This window comes from Monodon monoceros, unplaced genomic scaffold (genome assembly GCF_005190385.1).
Source record: "Monodon monoceros isolate NGI ecotype Baffin Bay Population unplaced genomic scaffold, NGI_Narwhal_1 Super_Scaffold_16, whole genome shotgun sequence".
In the NCBI taxonomy this organism is placed as follows: domain Eukaryota; kingdom Metazoa; phylum Chordata; class Mammalia; order Artiodactyla; family Monodontidae; genus Monodon; species Monodon monoceros.
This window is the reverse complement of record NW_021703772.1, coordinates 86620783-86642306: the sequence shown is the minus strand read 5'-3', so window position 1 is coordinate 86642306 and position 21524 is coordinate 86620783. Positions and strand designations below refer to the sequence as shown.

The 21524-nt window shown below is 35.8% G+C and overlaps 1 protein-coding gene across 1 annotated transcript in view; it reads left to right on the top strand.

The window, feature by feature from the left end:
- The window catches only part of ARHGAP15 (Rho GTPase activating protein 15), a 604198-nt gene that overhangs the window by 87976 nt on the left and 494698 nt on the right, over positions 1–21524 (top strand). Inside the window, exons 4-5 of the mRNA XM_029224609.1 lie at positions 1402–1628; positions 3807–3894. Coding sequence (XP_029080442.1) covers positions 1402–1628; positions 3807–3894 — 315 coding nt within the window. The remainder of the gene's footprint in view (positions 1–1401; positions 1629–3806; positions 3895–21524) is intronic.

Here is a 21524-nt window from a genome sequence, read left to right as displayed (position 1 = left end):
GGCAACCTTGTCTTGTTCCTGATCTTAGTGGAAATGCTTTCAGTTTTCACCATTGAGGATGATGTTTGCTGTGGGCTTGTCATATATGGCCTTTATTATGTTGAGGAAAGTTCCCTCTATGCCTACTTTCTGCAGGGTTTTTATCATAAATGGGTGTTGAATTTTGTCGAAAGCTTTCTCTGCATCTATTGAGATAATCATATGGTTTTTCTCCTTCAATTTGTTAATATGGTTTATCACATTGATAGATTTGCGTATATTGAAGAATCCTTGCATTCCTGGAATAAACCCCACTTGATCATGGTGTATGATCCTTTTAATGTGCTGTTGGATTTGGAGTAGCACTTTTAATTTCCTTCGAGAACTTTTCCTTTGCATTCACTGGCTAACTGCTTGGCACAAGAGGCCTAGCTGTCAGCCTGTTTTGGTTTTTGACCTGCCTTCCTCGCTAAACTTAATCATGACTAGCTTTCAATTTAAAGTGAGAGAGATGCAACTCTTCCTTTCACTTGAACACCTAGAGGCCATTGTAGAGCTACTAATTGGCCTAATTTCAATATTGCTCTGTCTCAGGGAATAGGGAGGCCTGAGGAGAGGAAGAGAGATGGGGAAAGGCCAGTCGTTGGAGCAGTCAGAACACACATAACACTTATGGATTAAGCTAGCTGTCTTATATGGGCATGGTTCACGGCGCCCCAAAACAATTACAATAGTGACATCAAAGATCACTGATCACAGATCACCATAACAAATATAATAATAATGTAAACGTTTTAAATACTGCGAGAATTACCAATATATGACACAGAGACATGAAGTGAACAAACGCTGTTGGAAAAATTGCACCAGTAGACTTGAAAGCAAGGTTCAGTTTGTAAAAAAACACAATATCTGTGAAGCACAATAAAATGATGTATGCCTATACTCTTTAATCTTTAAAAAAAAACCCATAACATAAATTAGTGAACAGATTTTAGGTTTCAGAATCGGAGAAACTGAGTTTGACTCTAAGTGTATGGCCTTAAGTAAGTTACCTAAACACTCTGAACTTTGTTTTCCATATTAGTAAATGGACAGATTAGTACCTTCACTTTTTTTGCAAAGCTAAATCTCCAGTAGACAAGCAAACTTATACTAGGTACTCAAAATAATTTATGCTAATTATTATTTTAAAAGAGATCATGAAAAACTGAATTAAAAATGGAGCCTCTAAAACGTTGAAAAACAGCATTCTATTTTTCTTTTTGAAATGAAATTATCTTAAATTGGAAAAATCTTTACTTGTATTCATAAAGACATTGTTTGTAGTTTATAAGATCAAAAAGAAATTTACTGTATGTAAAGTGCCAGAACAATTCATATTACTAAGGTTCCAATACCTGCAGTTCTTACCCTGTTCAGCTTGTTCATCAGATTCACCTAAGAGGGAACATTTCACAGCAGTTCAAAGTTCTAACTGTGAACCATGAGGTAATCGAATTTCATGCAACTTCAGTTCTAACCAGTTCCAGTTCCAAGTTTAAGAAAGGGAAGAGTAATGCCAACACATTCTATAAACGATCAACATCTGAAAAAGATCAAATCAGAACCATTCACCCAGGGCTTGCTATAGACAGGAAGCAAATAAGGTATAGAGTATCTCTTGCCAGGAGATGAAAAATATAGTGGGAAATACAACAGGCAGGTTAAATATAGGTTCTGTCATGCCTGGGGGTGTCCCATTCTCCTTGGTTACATATGGTCAAAGTAAGGGGTGGAGATAAAAAAGATGCCCAGTCTAGAACAGCAGTCCCGCCAATGTTTACTCTATCTTGGGCCATCTAATATTATGACCTGCATAAGAAGAAAGCTACAGGTGTTGCAATTCATCTTGCTGCTACTGTTACCTAAAACGAGAAATGGGAACTAAGGCAAGGGAAGAAAAGGGTCTATGTGGTTTTCATTTTTCCTCCATCTTTTTCATCATTTGATTGAAAAAGTGACTATTTGAAGACAAGTGGGTCCAAGAACATAGTGTTCATATTTGCATGTTGGAAAATACACATTGTGTTTGTTTTGTTTCTGTTTATCCAGTTTTTTTCTTTTTAACACAGTGATGTATCATTAGGAAAGCTTCAGGCATGTAAGAGCAGCCTAATCTTGTAAATATTAACTTTACTGAATCACAGCTGTCCTTTAAATCAAGCCCCTAGAGACTATGAGGCAAGTGGAACTAAATTACACAAAGATCTTAAATGGTCATTTAAAATGTATCTTTGTGTAGTTTTCTATGGATCAGAGTAGTCTTTTTGTAAACTTTTTAAAAAAATCACTTTTGTAAAATGAATTCAGCTATTCTGAACTGAGTGTTAAACCAAAGCAAACTGCAGCAATATGATGTAATAGAAACTTATGTATACTAATCTCCTTAATCTTTTACCATCTAAAACATTTGTCTTTCTTTATGACACAAATATATACACATATGCGTATTGAAGTAATACATGTTCAATGAAAAGGAAAATCAAAAGCTATGGTTTCACTCTCTGATTTAACTATTGTTATATCTAGCTTTTTATTTTTTACCCCCATGCCTAAGTTTAATCATTGACTCAACAAATACATATTTATTGCCTACTCTGTCCAAGGCACTGTTGCTTGTCACTGGGGGTATCTCTGTAAGGACGAAATGTTTTCTGTCGATTTGGGGCTTTTTATTTAATGGGGGAGAGAGAGAAGTGAAATTTACAAAAAAAATTTTTTTTAATTTATCCTAAGTTCTATGTGAGGAAGTCATGGAAGACATATTTGAGGACATAATATTTGAACTTCGATGAATGGGAATTGATAATCAGAAGGGGCTGGGATGAGTGAGGACAATCATAGGTAAATAGCAAAGCATGGTCTTATGAACTACATATTATATTATGGTCTGCATTAAAATCTTCCCATATCAGGATTCTGCTAAGCACAGGGTTCATTAGTCCATTGTATGACTCCATTATATGCAATTTACATAACCCATCTCATTTTTTGATATTTTAGATGCAGAATTAAGAAATGGTGCACTTCATTCTTATGTACAGAGCCTTAACTTATGAGATGATTTCTTTAGGATAAATTTAACTTCATAGTAATGGGCTTGTTCAATCAAAAGATATACACATTTTAAAATATTTTTTAAAAACATATTGCCAAATTCACTCCTGAAAAGTTGTTTCCACTCCCACCAAAACTGTATGGGAGAATCCATTTCTCCGTACTCTCAGTAAACCTCGGTATTATTCCTTCTAATTCTTGCCAATTTGATTGGCAAAAAAGTAAAAAGCATTTGACTCCCTTTATTTGCATTGAGTTTCAACATTGAAAAATATTGTGAACTAGGCAGGCAAATTAGTTGATTAGTTTTGCAGACTCTGATGTATACTAAACCAATGAAGAGATATAACAATGAAGGACAAGGTTCTGATTTCTATTTTTACTTTGCTGTTTTTGGTTTGCTGCAGAAACAAGGACTTTTTATGGAGTGGAAGACATGGATACACGAGGTTGGATTTTTGATAGCTGAAAAAGATTTGGGGAAGATCTACAAATGAAACTTTTACTATAAATGCCATGATATATAAAAATTACAGAATATTTTTATTATTTTTTTATTATTATTTTTTTAATCTAAATTCCATACCACCTGTAGATTTTAGTAAAGAAAAGATTTTTAGGAATTCTGGTTAAAAATATAGTCTCTACTTATTCCAAATGTTGCTCATACAATACCTGTGAATGATTTCTTCAAGTGATAGTGCTTTTTTGCTTTTTTCTCTCCTAAGGAAAAACTGGTCTACTTCCTGGATTGTTCTTTCTAGTCGAAAAATTGAATTTTACAAAGAATCCAAGCAGCAGGCTCTGTCTAATATGGTGGGTAGTTCTCTGTTTCTACTATTATCATGTTTACAGAAATATTGTTGAATTAAAAGTTTGGTTTCAACAGAAATCACACTAAAGCCTCCAAGCTATCAACATCTGAAAGCAGATGGAGGAAAATGACTCAATAAACTTTTAATCAGAGGAAGGGAAAATAGAACTTAGTGTTTGTTTTATTAAGTGGTGCATTTGGAGAATAATCACAAAATGAGATGAATGGCAAGCAGCTCTCTAGTAATGGGAAGGTAACACTTTAAGGTGCCATTTATAAATGCTTTATTCTTATTTATGAAACGATCACTAAATGCAGCTACTTGCTCAAATAATGTAGTATAAAGTATGTTATAAAATGCATTAGTAATAAATACTTAACGGATGAGACTATGGAAAGCTGTTTTAAAGAATATCATAAGGCGTAAATCGTATTAAACCATGTATGTGCATCTTTAATACATGAATTTAAGTTGTTATCTAGCATGCTATAAAGTGCTTCACACATTAATAAATAATAATAAACTGTTTATAAATGGCATCTTAATATAGGGTGTTACCAATGAGGAAACACTCTAAGTTAACAGTGATTTTTTTATCTTAGTCTAACTGTGACATTCACTACATCCAGCTAACCTTTCTGAACAGTTCTATGACTCCATCTAATGGAACTAATACAATTTCTGTATCCAATAGTTATTACAAAGTGAAATTTGTAGGGCTTCTTGATTTGTACCTGGAGGAGGGCCTCATATATGCCCACAGAGATTTGACAGTGATAGTAGGAGCAATTCTGAGCTAGTTACTGGGGCAATTCAAGCTCAAAACCTTGCTGCCCGAACACCAGAGCTGTCACACGATGTTGGAGACAGTGGGCAAGCAGCATATCTGACAGCCTCCTGAGTAGGAAGGACTCTGGGCAGGAACCAACCTGCCATACCCCAACGGCCTGATAGGCAGCAGGGAAAAGGGGTCTCCTGGCAGGAATTAACCACAATGAACTAATTTGTATTTGGCAGGTAATAAAACGATGGAAGGTTCTTTGCTTTCCAGCCACTAGTCGTGTTTGCTATGTAATCCTCTTTAAATAGGAAATAGAAAATCATTTGCTAGGAGATTTTTTTTTTTTTAAAGGAGAAGATTTTAGTAAGAACAAAAGGTAGCATTTGGCTTGCTCCTGATAATTGCAATAGCCTTTATCCCCAAGTAGCTTGCTGATTTTGGAGTCTCGGTGCAGTCCAATCTGTAAACTAATTATGAATAAATTAAAAATATATCTCAGTCCTTTGTATTTTTAATTTAAACTGCCTCAGAAATTTCTTTTAGGGTTTTGTTTTGTTTTTATTTTTTGGCTACAGTAATGTTGAGATAACCTTTTTAAGAAAAATAAGGTACCCCTAAAGGCTAGGTACAAAACAACTCCCATCCACCCACGGGTCCTTTGTCTTCCCTTTGAATGAGTTCTAAAGGGGAAATCAGGAAGGGAGGAAAGTCACTTGCCTTGCTGAATTTGGCTGCTGAGAAGATGATCTTCATCCTGCTGGGTGAGAAGAATTCCATTGGAGCAGAGTTTATGTGAATGTGCTGGGATAATGGGAGAGATTAGATTCCAAGTTAAAGCATTTGGTTTATTTTTATTTTATTATTTTAGTCTCCTCATACCAGGAGATAGTTATCAGGTGCTTAATTTTGTACAGGTGGAAGAAAACTCCCCCTTACTGTAGGCAAACTTTGCAAGTCAGCTCACTAATTGCATGCCTCTAGTTCAAGCTTCAGAACTGTTGTAAATTGACAATAGATTTTACTTTTAGAGGAAATTTGTTAACCCCTTTTTTTTTTTTTTTTTTTTTGGCAGTCCCTATTTATTACTTCTAGTCCCATTTTCAGTGCTCTTATGGTTTCTCCCAGACACTCATTGTCTTCAAAGCAAATTCTGGGCAGGAACTAACTGTGTTTTGTGGTAATAGGGGAAAGAATTGCAGATTCCTGTTTGTACTGCATGAATTGTCTTGCTAGTCAAGTTCTTGGATACATTTCTAACCAAATATTAAAGGCCTGGTGGGATAGCCCACATTTACCAGTTCCAGTCTCAGAGAAATGATATGATGATTACCAGGCCTTGATGAAAGATACTGTGGTTTTATTTTGAAAGAGATTTATGCTCAAGTTTCTGAATTTCTCTTGTGCCCCCTTACACATGTCCTGGTATTACTGTTCATTGTACTTTTGGGAAAGTCTGTCCTTTTCTCCAAGGGAGTCTGTAGAAGCTGCCTAAGTGAGTGCAAAATGTGGCTTAAAAGAGTAAATGGCATTTTAATCTGTACAGGAATGATCTTTGAATGTTAATGCAGTGGTGAGACAAAGCAGCAGAGTAGCTAGGAGAAGGGCTTTGAAGTTCAACCATAGGGAGCTTTATTCTAGTTTTACCACTTAGGAGCTGACAAACTTATTCAACTCCTTTGAGCTTCAGAATCCTCACCTGTAAAGTGGAGATAGTAATATTTGCCAAGAGAATTAGTAAGGAATAAAATTAGTTAATAAAATAAAAATATGCATAGTAGCCATAAAATAATTATTATATTCTAATATACTCCATTAAAATATAAATATACTGTATTCTATAGTACATAATATAGGGTATAATATAATTATAACTTATCATTATACTATCTTAGTTTTGCACTTGAATTGATTCACACGTGTGTAGAAGAAAAGGTATATTAATTCAAGGAATACCAGTGTGTACTGTCTCCAAAAAAAGAAATATGTATCCATAGGCAGCATAAAATATTGTATCTGAGCACTGAATAATTCTGAAAATGAAGCCATTTCTCCATTTGGGGTTCTAGATGTAATATCCTGCTTATCCATATATATTTTCCTGGGGCCCTCACCTTCCTCCATTGTCTCTTAACCTTACTGCTTTCACATTTAATACAGAATGTCACACAGTGTTATGCCTGATCCCACATTCCACGTTTGGCTATATTTCTTTCTCACTGAAATTCTTTCAGTTCATAACCAAGTCACATTTTTATCAAAAGCAGCCTCCCCCTGAAAAGAAACACAGTCACTTTGCTGGTGTGTGTAAATCAGAGATCATAGGCTCTGGGTCCTCAGTGACCTATTCAAGGAAAAGGAGGACTGACCTATTCTGTTTTTCTTTTTTAATGACATTAAAGAATAAAGTACTGCCTACTACTACTGTCACTTTCTAACAGAAAGGACATTGTATAATACCCCAGTCCTAAATCTAGGTGGGATAAAACCTCAAAATTAAAGACAGTCTTTACCAAGAGAGGAAACCATCTCCCTCCTACATCTACATACATTGTCTCTGTTTTGTTCACTTCACCTCAGACCAGAGAAAGTTTGGTCCAGACTAGCTGGCCCTCCTGTGAAAAGGAGCATTGGAAAACCACTGGTGTCCTTAGTTCCGGATTTTCTGGATTATAAAGGAAAGGACAGTGTTCTTATTCTGTATTCTGATTTGTAACTCACTTTAAAATTTTGAAATATTGTCACTGGAAAATAACGCAGAAACCATTTTTAGTAAAATGTATAAAACATGTATGTATATTTTAGCAGTTATAATCAAACTTCTACATAACCACCACCCAGGGCAAGATGCACACCCTGCCAGCCCTCCAGAAGCCCCACCCCTGCCTATTGTCTGTATGTCATCACAGCCTCTTCCCTTGCCACAGACTTAAATGGCATTTTAGTCATTATTTTATCACCCTTTATTATTTTCCCACCTATATCTGTAGACCTTAAAAATATAGTATACTTTGTCTGCTTTTGAATTTATAAAATGGAATCACAGCATGTGTTTCTTTTGTTTCTTGCTTCTTTCTCTAAATATCAATATGTCCTGCTTTTTCCTTCCTTTCATCTTGTTTTAATCATTTCATATTTTTCTTCACTGTTTTAGGAGTGATACACTTGGTGTTCTGTTAGTGACTTGCCTAGAATTATAACTTATTGAAGACTAAAGCTATTCAAATATTACTTTAGAATAGTTTTAATTCACTTATCACCTTCCCAATGTATATGCTATTTCTGTCTGTATTTTAATTCTTTTTTAACACCACTAGACATTATTTATTCCCTTTTATAGAATCAATATTGATTTTTATTTGCCCAATATTTGCCATGTTCCTTGTTATTTATATATTCCTGTATCTTAGACCTTCCCTCTAGGATTATTTTTTCTTCTATTTGAAGTACATTCTGAGAAATTCCTGTAGTAAGGGTCTTGTCGTGACAATCTGTCTCAGCATCTGCTTGTTTCAAATGTCTCTATTTCTCCATCATTTTGGAAATATATATTCTCTCTGGATATAGAATTTTGAGTTGGCAGTAATACTCTTTTGGCACATCAAAGATATCATTCCACTGTTTTCTGTCACCCATTATTGTTATCAAGAAGTTACCTGTTAATCTAACCACTGTTCTTTGGTCCCTCATAATATTTTCTCATTACCTTTGTGTTTCCACTGTTTCACTGTGATGCATCCAGGTGTCAATATCTTTTTATTTTCCCTGCCTGGATTGTTGGGCCTCTTGAAATTGATTATAACTGTCATTAATGTATTTTACAAATTTCCAAGCTATTATCTTCTCAAATGTAGCTTCTTTTACATTTTCTCTCTTATTTTCTTCTAAGTCCCTAGTTAAACCTATGTTAAATTTTCTCACTCTATCCTCCACATGTTTTATATTCTTCTTTCTTTCTGTCTTTCTGAACTGCATTCCAAATAACTTATCTTGATTTATCTTCTAATTTAACTCAGTCTCCCTTTGTGATAAACATTATTTTTATTTCAATTGTTATAATTTTTATTTCTAGAAGTTTGTTTCTTTTTTAAATTTACTATGTCATTTGTTGTAGGTTTTTTTCCTGAATGTTAAAGACTCTCTTTTGTTTTGTGAAAATTAGAAGGCATAGTTTTTTTTATATTCTGTGTCTTGTGATTCTAGCATCTGAAGTCTACATCAGGCTGTTTCTACTGGTTCTCACTCATGTTGCTTTGTTTCCTTGTGTGTCTGCTTATCTTTGACTGTGTGCTAATCATTGTTATTGAAATATCATGGGAGGTTCTCTGAGGCCTGGAATAAATGTGTCCTACTCCAGAGTGTTTTGTATTTTTCTAAATTGTCTGGGAGCACTTCCAGTGATTGATTAGATCAATTTGAGTTAACAGTTTAAAATTTTTGAGTTATGTGTACATAAAAGGAGGGCTACAGCTGTGCTACACTTTATCAGGGACAGAATTATTGTTCACTCCTTCTTCTCTTAACATTGTTCATCTACAAAGGCAGTCTTCTTTATAATCCCTTGGGATTGGAGAAAGGGAACAAGTTGAATATTGGTTCTCCTTTATCCTTTTATAATGCCCTCAGGAAAGGTGCAGTTATTTTGATTTGATATTCTGCTTTTCTCTGTGGGTTCAGATTCTCACCTCCAAAAAATATTTACCCTGGATGTTCCCACTATCTTTTCAGCCTTTCAATTCTTTTAAGGTTAATTTTAAAAAGAAATATTTTATCCAGCATTTTTTATTGTTTGCAGTGGGAGAGTTGATCCAAATAGCATAGTTTCTCATTACAATCTACCTCACTTTCATTTAAATATGCATTTGGTTAATCAAGTTAGTGCTATTTATATAAGCCTTGGTGGGAAAAGACTTCATAAGAATATGTATTGAAATCCTACAATGAACAGCTTGCTCGTTAGGGCTACATATAAGGCATAGAGATATAATCAAGATATAGTCTTTGCTTTATAGCATCTCTGCCAAAAAATAGGATGAGATGAAATAAGAAACATAGGAGAGTGTTTTTTTTGTTTTGTTTTTTTTGTTGTTTTTTTTTTTTAACATTTAAAGGAGGGACAGCTCACATCTGTGAAAGATTTGAATTAGGCCTTGAAGGATGGTTATAATTTCAATATGTGGAGATTTGTGGGCAGGGAAAATTCCAGTGGAGTAAAAAAATATGAACAATGGCATGAAACTGAAAATGGGCAAGGTCTGTGTGCTAAAAAGAGAAATGAATTTTTTAGTTCGGTTGGAAAATAGGATAAAATAAAAGGATTGAGAAGAATGCCATGGGCTGAGATTTGCTACCAGGGGCAACTCTTTAATAAGGTGTGTCAGTATTCTCCAGACATCTTCACCCTAGAATAATCTCTCGTGGCTCTTCTTTTAACAACTACATGCTGAACAGCAGTATGACCCAGGTGTTGCTTGTCTTAAAAAGACCAGTACTATCACAGGAAAAAGGCAAGAGAGGAGATGGTTCTTCTAACTTCAACTCATTTAGTCCAAGAGCAAAAACTTTTGCCTCAAAAGCAGCTACAGTATTATTTGATTCATCTAGTGGCAGAGAAGTCCTAAAGAAACAAGAGTTGTCAGTTTGATTTATCCTGAGGCCTTGAATCATACCCCTTTCATTTTTCAGGTATACTTAACCTATTTCAGTACCAGCATAGTATTTCAATTGGCTCCAGCAATTCACTTGCAACTTTTCTCCTGTGTATGGGCTATACTTTGTGATTTTAGAGCATCTGCTTGTTATGGAGTAGACCCTGGACTATAGCTATGGGATGTGGCAAATATGCACTCCTGGTTAAAAAAAACAAAATTGATGGATTGCCTCATGGGGAAGAAGCTGTGTAATTTAGAGAACCCATTCATTTATTGATTTTATGAACTATTAACAACTCCTAACAGGTGTCACACAATGTGTTGTTAAACCGTAGAGATATCCAGATGAATAATATATGATCCCTGCTGTCAAGGTGCTTATAGCCCGGTAGGGGAAACAGAATCATATGTAGGTTTATTATAATAGAACATGACTAACATGATAAAGATATATAAGAAAACATGCTGGGGAACCATAGGTTTAGCTACAGGTAGCTCTTTCCCAAGGAAATTGTTGTTGCAAGTAATGGTCAGCTTATGTATTTCTCCATTAGTTCATTCTGGAAATATCACTTAGGGTCCTCGATATTAAGCCACTGTGCTAGGTATTAGGAAAGACACAAAAAATGAAACAAACTCAGATCTTTCACTTGAGGGTCTAGAAACAAATAGAAAGCATGTCCATAAATCAAGTAATTGTAGTGAAAAGGTAGACATTGATAGTTACTCCAAAATGGCATGAACAGAGACATGGGTTAGTTTCATGGTAACTAAGAAAAGAGAGATATGGCTCCCAGCTGGAAAGGATTCTAAATATATCCATTAGAAGAAGTGACATTTGAGGAAGTTTTTGAAGGCTGAGTAGGATTTCATTTCAGAAATGGGGGGGGGGAATACACTTTACATGGAAAGAAGGGAGTAAGCAATGATAAAATGTGGGAAATTAATCCCTTAATTTGTTTATTTTCCAGATATTATCGATCGCTTGCCTTGCTCCACATACTGTGCTAGTCATTGCTCTTAAAAATGTTTCTTGGTGGTTCCCTGAGTCCTAGGGTATATATGCCCCAATCCAGACTATTTTGTGTTTCTTCTGTAAGTTGTCTGGATGCACTGCCAGTGAGGGATTGCCTCAAAAAAAGTTGAGGAACATTGTTGTAGGACAGCAAGCACTCTAACTTGGTTAGAAAGTCAGTGTGGAATCAGCTCATGAAAGACCTTGAACAGGATTGTGGGAGGAGATGATTTCTTTCTGTAGGCATTGTGGAGCCCTTTATAGTTTATACTGCATATGCTCAAATTAAGAGAGATTCAGAGTTTTCAGAGACAGTTTGGGGAGTTAAGATATATTTTTCCTACAGTTAAAAAAATGAAGGTAGGACTTGTTAAATTATCTGAAAAACCTATTCTAAAAATATATGGAAATAGATGAGAGTAATAACGCCTGTGCTCTTATTGACAAAGATAATAGCAAAACGGCTAAGTCTGTCATCATTATGGTCCCAAGCATTTAGTAAATCACAGGGCATCTTCTTACTCAGAATATATATTAATATTTTCCTATGACCTGATCTTTTAGCAGCATGGTCATTGCTAAAGAAGTCCTAGTGCAAAGAAAGCAAGCAGGGTAATTCATCTAGGAAGAACTAAAAAATATGCAGTGCCCAAAACATGGGTGTATCAGCACATCAGTGAGCACCAGTAGCAACCTGGAGGTGTTTTCATGTGATTCCAGAATATATGTTCAGTGTGGTACCCTACTGAGATAAATGCATCATGCAAAGTCTATTTCTGATTAGGAAATTTCTTGTCTCCACAGCCACCAAAAATCAGACCAAGTGGACCTTACTTCCTTTTATATTTATCTCATGGTACTCAGAAAACTTAGTGTCACTTTTGCCATAAATTCAGAAGTATTATAAACATTTTACGGACTATTTCTCCCCTCAAACTGTATAGTTCTAAAGCCAGAATGTTTTATATGGAGCCAACATGTTGATTGTGTATGTAACTGGGATTTTGGGGGCTACTTTTATGTTTTTTACTTTACGTTGTACTAATACTTCTAATCAGAGGCAAACACTGGCAAATTTTACTTCTAATGACAGAAAACTCTTCCAAGGCATTTAATAAACTATTAACTTTTTTAGACCACTCATTCAGCCATAACCTTGAAAGCAAAGAAAGAGTAATATAAAAGACTTCATTAAAATAATTTGTTTACTTTTTCTTAATATTGTTTACTTCCAGTGCAAATAATGAGCACAAGCATTAATTAAATAATGCAGTATATTTAATGTTCATTCACTGTAGCATGACTTTAATAAAAAAATTGACTTATTTATGGGAGTAAAATGATGTGATTTAGTAAAAAAAGATGAAAATAGTTTCAATCAGCAAGCTATTCATGAATTATTGAGTAATCTGTATAAAGTGAATATGGAATGATTTTATCTTTGTAAAGTGAGTGTTCAAAAAGATCATAAAAATGGAGGTGCTCAAAAAGATCAAAAAGATCATAAAAATGGAGGTGCAAACAATAGATCTACCAACCTTAGCCTAACGAAGGCATTTTAAATTCTCACAATAATAGTGCTCTGGTGAAGTCAGCATGGTTAACATTAGGGCAGGTTATTAGTACAGCCATAGATTGCACTATCATACGGTCTCAACATACATTTAAAAATTAAAAGAAAAAACAGTCCAAAACCTGGAGAATGACAGGTGGAGATCAAAGAAATAAAGGAAAAATGAATTCTAGTGTTTTATTAACACAAACTTTGTAAGGAAAAAAATGAAATCAAGTGATCGATATTAATATAAATGAAGCCATGTTCTCTGGTTATAATTTTCTCAAGATTTGGCCATTAACCACAATAAATTCTGTATCGTACATAATTTTTAATAACCACAAAAATCTATGAAATTGATAGGATGCCTTATAAATGGGTAATAGCTTACTGTCCAATAAACCTCACCTTAGGCTCTTCAGAAAAGTATTTTAATTATGAAGCTTGACTCTCTGTGGTTTATCATTTTGGTCAATGTAATACATCTGATTTAGAGCTTACATTTCTCTAAGATAAAACGGACTTTTACTCCACGGTGCATTTTTAAATTTACTGAATATATGTATTTATTCTTCCTTTAAAAGTCACTACTAAATTGAAATGCTCTGGGAAGCAGTATACCATATTAGGTAGAAATAGGGGCTTCTAAGTCACACAACCTGGGTTAGGAATCCCAGGTTCACATTTTATTTGTTGCTACAATTCTTTGATGTCTCAGCTGCAGTATGGGGTTAATAAGAGTACCTACCTCATAGAGCTATTGTGAGATTGTGTGAGAAAATTGATGTAGCAAGCCTGACACACAGCAAAGATAATAAATATTAGTTATATTTATTATTGGTATTATTGGTATTATTATTACATGAAGCAATTGAGTATAGTTGTTAAGAGAACAGACTTTGGAATCAGAATTGGATTCAAATGCACAAACTCACTTAATGACAGTATACTTCAAAATCCTTGTCTTAGTTTTCTTAACAATAATATCAAGATTTTTCAGGTAAAGAAACACTACCTGCTGTCCAAATACAATTCAAAATGTCTTCAGAACCTCATTTCTTACTCATACCATAGGCCAAAACAGATATTCCTGGTCAGCTTTCTGCTACATTGTGCTTCTCCCATCTTTTGGTTCTGTCATCCCCTAGTGGCAGATGAAGGAAACGTTAAGAGAGCATAGGAAAATCTGCATGCTCTTTAAAAGCTGTGAGCCCAGAGGTGTCTCACATTGTTCTTGTTCACATTCCAGTGATGAGAATGGGTAATGTGGCCACAGGTTGGTGTAAAGGGGGATAGAAAAAAATGGAGCCTTTGGCTGGTGAGCTATTGGGATGGCCAAAAAGTTCTTTAGGGTTTTCCTGTAACATCTTATGGAAAAACCAGAATGAACTTTTTGGCCAACCCAATACTTTCCAATGACAACTCTAGACTCCTGAAGAGAGAGCCCTGCACACATTTCAGTGGAGAGCTATGCCTCCCTGACACAGGAGAGTAGCATCAATTGTCTCAGTCCGGATTCCCTAGAAAACAAAGCCCAAATTAAGCATCCATGCTTTATTTGGGAGGCATGAGCCCAGGACACAGAGAGTGAAGTAAAAAGGAAGTGAGGCAGGAGATGATGCAAAATAGAAGAGAGGATGTGTTATCATGCTGGCTACTACTCTACAGTGAGCCTCAGAGACACAGAGAACCACTGGGCAGGTGTACCACTTGACTTGCAAAAAAGCTGCAAATAAACTGGAGAAAGCATGAAGCAGTCTGTAGGAGGAAGGGATGGAGGTAGGAGAAGGAATATATCGACCTGTTTCTTCCCATTTCTTGCTTCCTTTTGGTTAAAATTTATTGCCTGGAGTATTTTCTCCCTGTATTATGTGGATCCTGGGCACACCCTTGGATGGCTATGCAGAAGGTCAGATCCTACACCCTGTAAAATAGTATTTTATCCAAATCTGGATGTGGTAGGGATCTAAAAGCCAGTCTGCACCTTGGCAACCAGGAGGGCCTTGCATTCCAAGAAGGTGTCTGGTCATCCACAGGAAGTGGGACCATATGGGCCCAAGCATCACTGGTCATCTACAGGGACAACTGAGGCAGACTGAAAGAATGAGGGTCTAAGGAGGGAATCTGAGGAGGTGCCTGAGTCATCAAAAATGTGCCCAAATTGCTCACATTGCAGAATTAAATAGTTTTTACATAGTGTAAATTTATGGCAATATAAGCATGCAAAAAACATAGATTAAATAGAAGCTATTATATTTATTCTAGCAAGATTTTGATTCAGGAATAAATGCAATAAATTCTTAAAAGGGGGAGAATACTTTCTCCTCAACAAACAAACAAACAAACACATAACATTCTAGTGCCCCAAATCACTAACAAGGCTTTGCTTTTCTGAAAATCTGGTTTGATTTGGTCTTGTAATATACTGAGAAATTTCACTGGAGAAACAATTTCAGTTATTATTAACACCATTTATATTCATATACATAAAACCCACATCTTAACAATCAAAGTACCCTCTTCTATGTTGACAGCGGCCATACTTTAGACATTAATAAGATCAGGTATCCATTCAGCACTCTTTCCTAAATCATTTTGCCCAAATGAGAATTTATAAGTGAGTTTTATCCTCCTCCATGACTGATTTTCCAGAATCAAAACCAGTTATGTGATAAAACTTAATTCCTCTAAACAGATTTTGTGTTTCATGTTTCAGACTGATAAGGACAATCTGAGTCTATATTCTGGAATAGCAATTAATCCAAAATAAAAAATGGTAGCTAATAAACTGTTTCATAAAATCTGAGCCTTGACTTTTTTTCAACCACATCTAGTAATAAGGGTATGAGAATGAGTGGCCCAGTGATTTGTTGCCCACACACATGGCCAATCTTCATCATGGAAAATGCCATCAAGCAAAAGAGCATCTGGCCTTTGATATTTTCTTAATATACATTAAAAGCCCCCAAATATCCCATAAAGAAAAATGGGAAACTTAATCCCAAAGGTATAATCTAAGTCAGAGAAAAATATATTATGGAGAGACAACCCTGCCAGCTATTATTGAGAAATGGTAAAGATGGACTAAGAGAATAATAAAAATCAGAAGTGGACAAGACCTAAGATCAATTTTTAATGACTTCACATTTCTCCAACAAAGAGGCTTTTATGTTTTATTGTCCAGAAGCAGTAACTTTTAAATAATTCTATTTAAATATTTAAAAATCATTTATATTTTAAGTTTACCCAGAATAGATATATGTCTACTCTTAGGCTTAAGTTTATATTTAGTCAATTTTTAAAAGTACATTTTTATAATGATGTACAATGTGATACATTGGCATCATGTAGTTCAGCAGACTTTTTCATGTGTTTTATAGCTGTAGAATCAGAAATACGTTTTCTATTAAAGGATTCTTTAATTTCAGATGGAATAAAATCTTGACTGTCTTCCAAGTAAATTCTACAACTTTTCTGAACTACTTATTCCAATATTTAACAACACTTAAACACTGATAATTTTCCCTTCTAATAAAGCCTAGTCCCTAAAGTTGTTCTTCAAGCCTAGGTCTTTCTGCTTTAACTTTGTAAAAATAAACAATTGATTAGGATCATTTTTATATAGTCCTTCATTTACTTATCTTAGTTTTCTTTTCTTGAGGCTAATATTTTTATTTGCTTGACTTTTACCAAAATCACTTTAGCTTTTTCTGGCATATTTTAAATTCACCCCAAATCTCTATTATTTGCTTCAATTTTGCCATAAGATCAGTTCCTATTAAAGGTCAGTATAAATGGGAATGTAGTGATTTTTATGTCCTAAATATTTCTCATTTTGTAAACTATAATTCTGAGCTGTATTCTTAATTTTATTAATTCATTGGAATGAATCTGGAAATTTTCTGTTGCAATTTTCCATCCAGTTCATAAATTCATTCAAAGGTTAACAAACTTCTGTTGAGTGCTTACTTTGGGCCACTTTGCTAAATTTGGGGAAAATGAAGACCGATAAGACAAACCCAGCTTGTTCTCTGATTGTATAGCTGGGGGAAAGAGACACATCAAAAAGTAGTTGCAATGTGTGAATAACAAAACAAATAGTAAAAAAAAAAAAAAAAATGTTTTTCAGAGTAGGGGAAATGGTAAGAAGGAAAGAGTGACTGTGCCTGCAGAGGTGAAGGAGAGCCTCGTGGAAATTATTTTGGAGTTACATCATGAAAATGAGCAGGATTGGGGCAGATGGCAGGCAAAGAGAGTAGATGAAAAGAGAAATAACTGTGTTCCAGATGAAAAGGGCACATGCATACTCACTTCCCCAAAATATAGAGTTGTGAAAGCATGTAGCATTTTGGAAACTGCCTGGAATTCAGCATTGCTGATGTATAGAAAAAAGGAGGGATGAATGGAACTAAAAAGGTGGTTGGGGGATGATGAAAAGAAGCCTGTATACTCTACTAAGGGATTTGTACATTATCTTGTAGATAACAAGTTTTCTAGGAGAAATATTGTGAGATTTGTATTTTAGGAAAAAAATTCAAAATGTGGAGAATGAATTGAAATGGTTTTTACTGAGTTCAGAGGAAATGGGAAGGAGAGAAATTCAGATGAGAGAAAATAAGAACTTAAAAGAGATTGTGATCTCGTTCTGGAATTTGGGCTTTGTACCTTTTGGTTGTGGCTATTGATGGAAAGAGGAGAACTAAGAAAGTGAAGAGAGTGAAGGAGATAAATGATTAGCCAAGACAAGCAATAGAAAAAAGGGGACAAGTCTGAGAAGAAGACAGTGATTTCAAGAAGATGTCTGTGCTATATCCTAATGATAGTTAGAAAATAGAGTTTGGACACATAAGAGGGAGCTGGGGACCAGAGGAATCATGGGGAGTTAACATAAATAAGTGATGGATCAGGCCACAGGCAAAATCAAAACTCACAGGAATCATGTAAACTATGAGAAATAATGAAAGCCTAGAACCATAAACCAGGGATTACTAACGTTTAAGAAGTTAAGAAGTTGGTTGAGGAAGAGAAGTCAGTGAGGGGAAAAAAAAAAAAAAACAGAGAAGGAAAAGTATAAAAGGTGAAAGAATTTGGAGAGAAAATGTCTCCTTAGCTGAAGGACAGAGGGTTTAAGAAGGGCCAGCAGAATCTCATAGTACTACAGAGTTCAACCAGAATGTGGATGGGAGAGAAAGCATCAGACTGTTCCTGTTGACCTTAATGGTTAAGACGAATTAGATTAACCAAGGAAGGGGATAAAAGACTGCAGTGGGTTGAGAAGAGAATAGAACAGGAGCAGAGAATGTGACTGCAGGAAACTCTGAAGAATCGTGGTAATCATGAAAGGAAATAGGTGAGATTGAGAAAACGTGAAGTTGTGGCATTGGTGCTTGCTTTCTTCTATTTTTTATTTTTTTATAATCACTTCAGTGTGATTATAGTCTAAAGGATATAATCTACTTTAGGGAAAATAAGGAATGAGATTGGATAGAATTAGGAACTATAGAGGAAAAACCTTGGGCTGAAGAAGGAGCATCTCTTACTCTGAGGCAAAACAAGACATGCCTTGTGAGTTCATGCAGTATATGGCACCGATAGGCCAGGTAATTTTGATGCTCATAGATGACACTGTCGTGCCCAGACATGGGAGTTCATTGGACAGGTGGACCAGAGTCACAGACCCAGGTCCAGAATTTTGGGAAACAGATGCAAAAGTGGGAAATGATGACACTTACAAGGAAGAAATAGAAAGTGTTAATTCTTACTTTGGGACCTGAAAAAGGCATTATGTGACCTAGCAGGAGGAAAGGATAGGTATGGAGGGGAGGCAGTATATTGTGTTGTGATAAGGACTTGGGACTTGGAGTCAGATAAAAATGAATTTGTATCTCAGCTGAGGTCCTTATTAAGTGCATGAGCTTATGTAAGGCACTTAACCACTCCCTGCTTGAGTTTTCTTCACATGTCAGTTAAAGGCAATGGTATTAACTTCACAAATTTGTTGTAAGGAATAAATGAGAAGTTGATATAAAGCTTTCAGAGGGCAAGACATATAGAAATTTATTAAAGTTTCTGTTTGTTCATTTGCATTACACAGACTAACTATGAAAGAGGGAAGAATGGCGAATGTTCTAGCACCAGGGCTCTATGATCTCTCTGAATTATGAGTAAGCCATTTGGTGGGCTTGAAAAAGGTAAAGCTTTGGGAGAGAGGTACCATGAGGAAGAGTAGAAACTGACTAGGAGCACATAAAAAGTTTGCAAAGTATTCATGACATTGGTCTTGGTAATGATTTCATGGATACGTTGTGTCCTTATCACAGTAACAATAGTATTGCTAAGTAGAGTCAAAAGCCCAGCTGAAGTAGGTGGCCATTATTTGTAATGTTACTACATTGAGTAGTCAAGTTATTTCTCTAGAATTGAGGAATATGAGGAAGATTGTAGAAGAAGAAAAAGTGGATGAGAGAGTGGAGTGGATCATCCAATGAGGAGGGAGGGAGAGAGAGAAAGAAGAGAGAGAGAGAGGCTGAATTGACTGCACAATCAGAGGCACAGGTCTGGACATGAAAGGAAGTGAAATCAAGGACTTGAGAGGCTGGGACAACACACAAAGGTGTGCAGATTTCAATAACCTCGAAAATCAAACATAACAAGATGGGAGTAAGGCAGATTCAGAAAATGGGATTTGTTAGGCAGAAAGCACAATGAAGATTGCTAATGTGGAGAGGAGGTAAAGCAGTGAGCTCATGAAGAATGTAAGAGACGGGTCAAAGTCACATGAATGAGCACTAGGAGGTGACTAAGTGTAATGGGCAGTGTTCGGACTGAGATAAACCCAAGCCAGGTGCCAAAGCCATCGGATTTAGCATATGACGCTGATGAGGACAGCTAGAAGCTGGCAGAACTAGATGGTAAGCACACTGGCAAAGCTTAGATTGCTTTTTACCCATAAGTCTCCTCTAGCTCTCTCTCTTTCTCTAGAGAGTCTATAGATAATTATACAGAGTCTGAGGCTAGGATACGATTCTTAAAGGAAGAGTCAAGATATAGGCCAACACAGTAGCTAACACACCCACACTTAGTATATATACAGTAAGTGTTTATTGCATGATTCTGTGAAATCCTATGTTCAATCCACATATGAGTCCATTAAACTGTTTACATTTTGCCAAATCACAAAGCAAAGACTACTTAACCATTAGACCAGATACAAATCTTGCTTGTTATAAAGTTAGGAATTTTAAGACGCCCAAACCTTCCTTCCAAAGCACAAATGCTAGTTGCATTTTGGTATTTTCCTTCATGCACAAATTTAGCAAATATTCATTGAACAACAACTATGTACCAGCACTGTTCCATACATTGGAAAAATAGTGGAGGAAAAGGCAAACAAGGTCACAGCTCAGGGAGTTAAATTCCAGTGGGAGAAAAACAGCATATAAAACTATATATATGTGTGTGTGTGTGTGTGTGTGTGTGTGTGTATATATATATATTAATTTCGGTTAGGAGGAAGGCTGTGGTGAAATTAAAATAAATAGGTAGAGAGTAATCAGGAGTCCTGGAATGCCATGATTTTATATAAGACAGTCAGAGAGAAGACCTCTGACAAGGTGACATTCAGCTGAGACATGATGGAGAAGAAGGAGTCAGCCATGTGAAGATTGGGAGGTATTCCAGGTAAACAGGTGGTGTAAAGGCCCAATGGGAAGATCAAGTTCAACAGAGAAGGACGGAAACAAGATAAATATGTCTGTACTAGTCTAGTAAGAAAAGCATATCTTTTCCCAAAATGTTTCATGTTTTAGCATGAATATGATCATAGTGTATATTCAATTTTTAAGGACTACATAGTGGTTAAAAACAGACTCTGGAGGGACTGCTAGCATTTAAATCCTGGCACCTCCTTTTCTACCTATGTTACCTTGGGAAAGCTTACCTAACCATTCTGGCATATTCTCTTACCTGTAACATGATAATAATAATAATACCTACTGGGCTTCCGTGGTAGCGCAGTGGTTAAGAATCCACCTGCCAGTGCAGGGGACATGGGTTCGAGCCCTGGTCCAGGAAGATCCCACATGCAGCGGGGCAACTAAGCCCGTGCCCCACAACTACTGAGCCTGCGCTCTAGAGCCTGTGAGCCACAATTACTGAGCCCACATGCCACAACTACTGAAGCCCATGCCCCTAGAGCCTGTGCTCCGCAACAAGAGAAGCCACTGCCATGAGAAGCCCACACACCGCAACAAAGAATAGCCCCTGCTCACCACAACTAGAGAAAGCCCACACACAGCAACAAAGACCCAACGCAGCCAAAAATATATAAATAAATTTATTTTAAAAAATAATAATACTTCATACAGGTATTATAAGCATTAAAAGAATTGATAGCCATAAAACACATAAGAAGTGTTTGGCCCATAAAAAGTTCTTCTTATATAAAATCATATTCCATCTTTTTTTTCCTGACTGCATTACGTGGGAGAGATAATCTTTTTTGTTATATATGTTTATTGGTTCTGAGCGTCCCATAATTCAATTAACTGTAGAAGCAGGTTTTCTTAATTTTTCTATGTCATAAATCACTCAACAATGAACGTTATTATTGTGCCTTGAGATTTTCCACAGC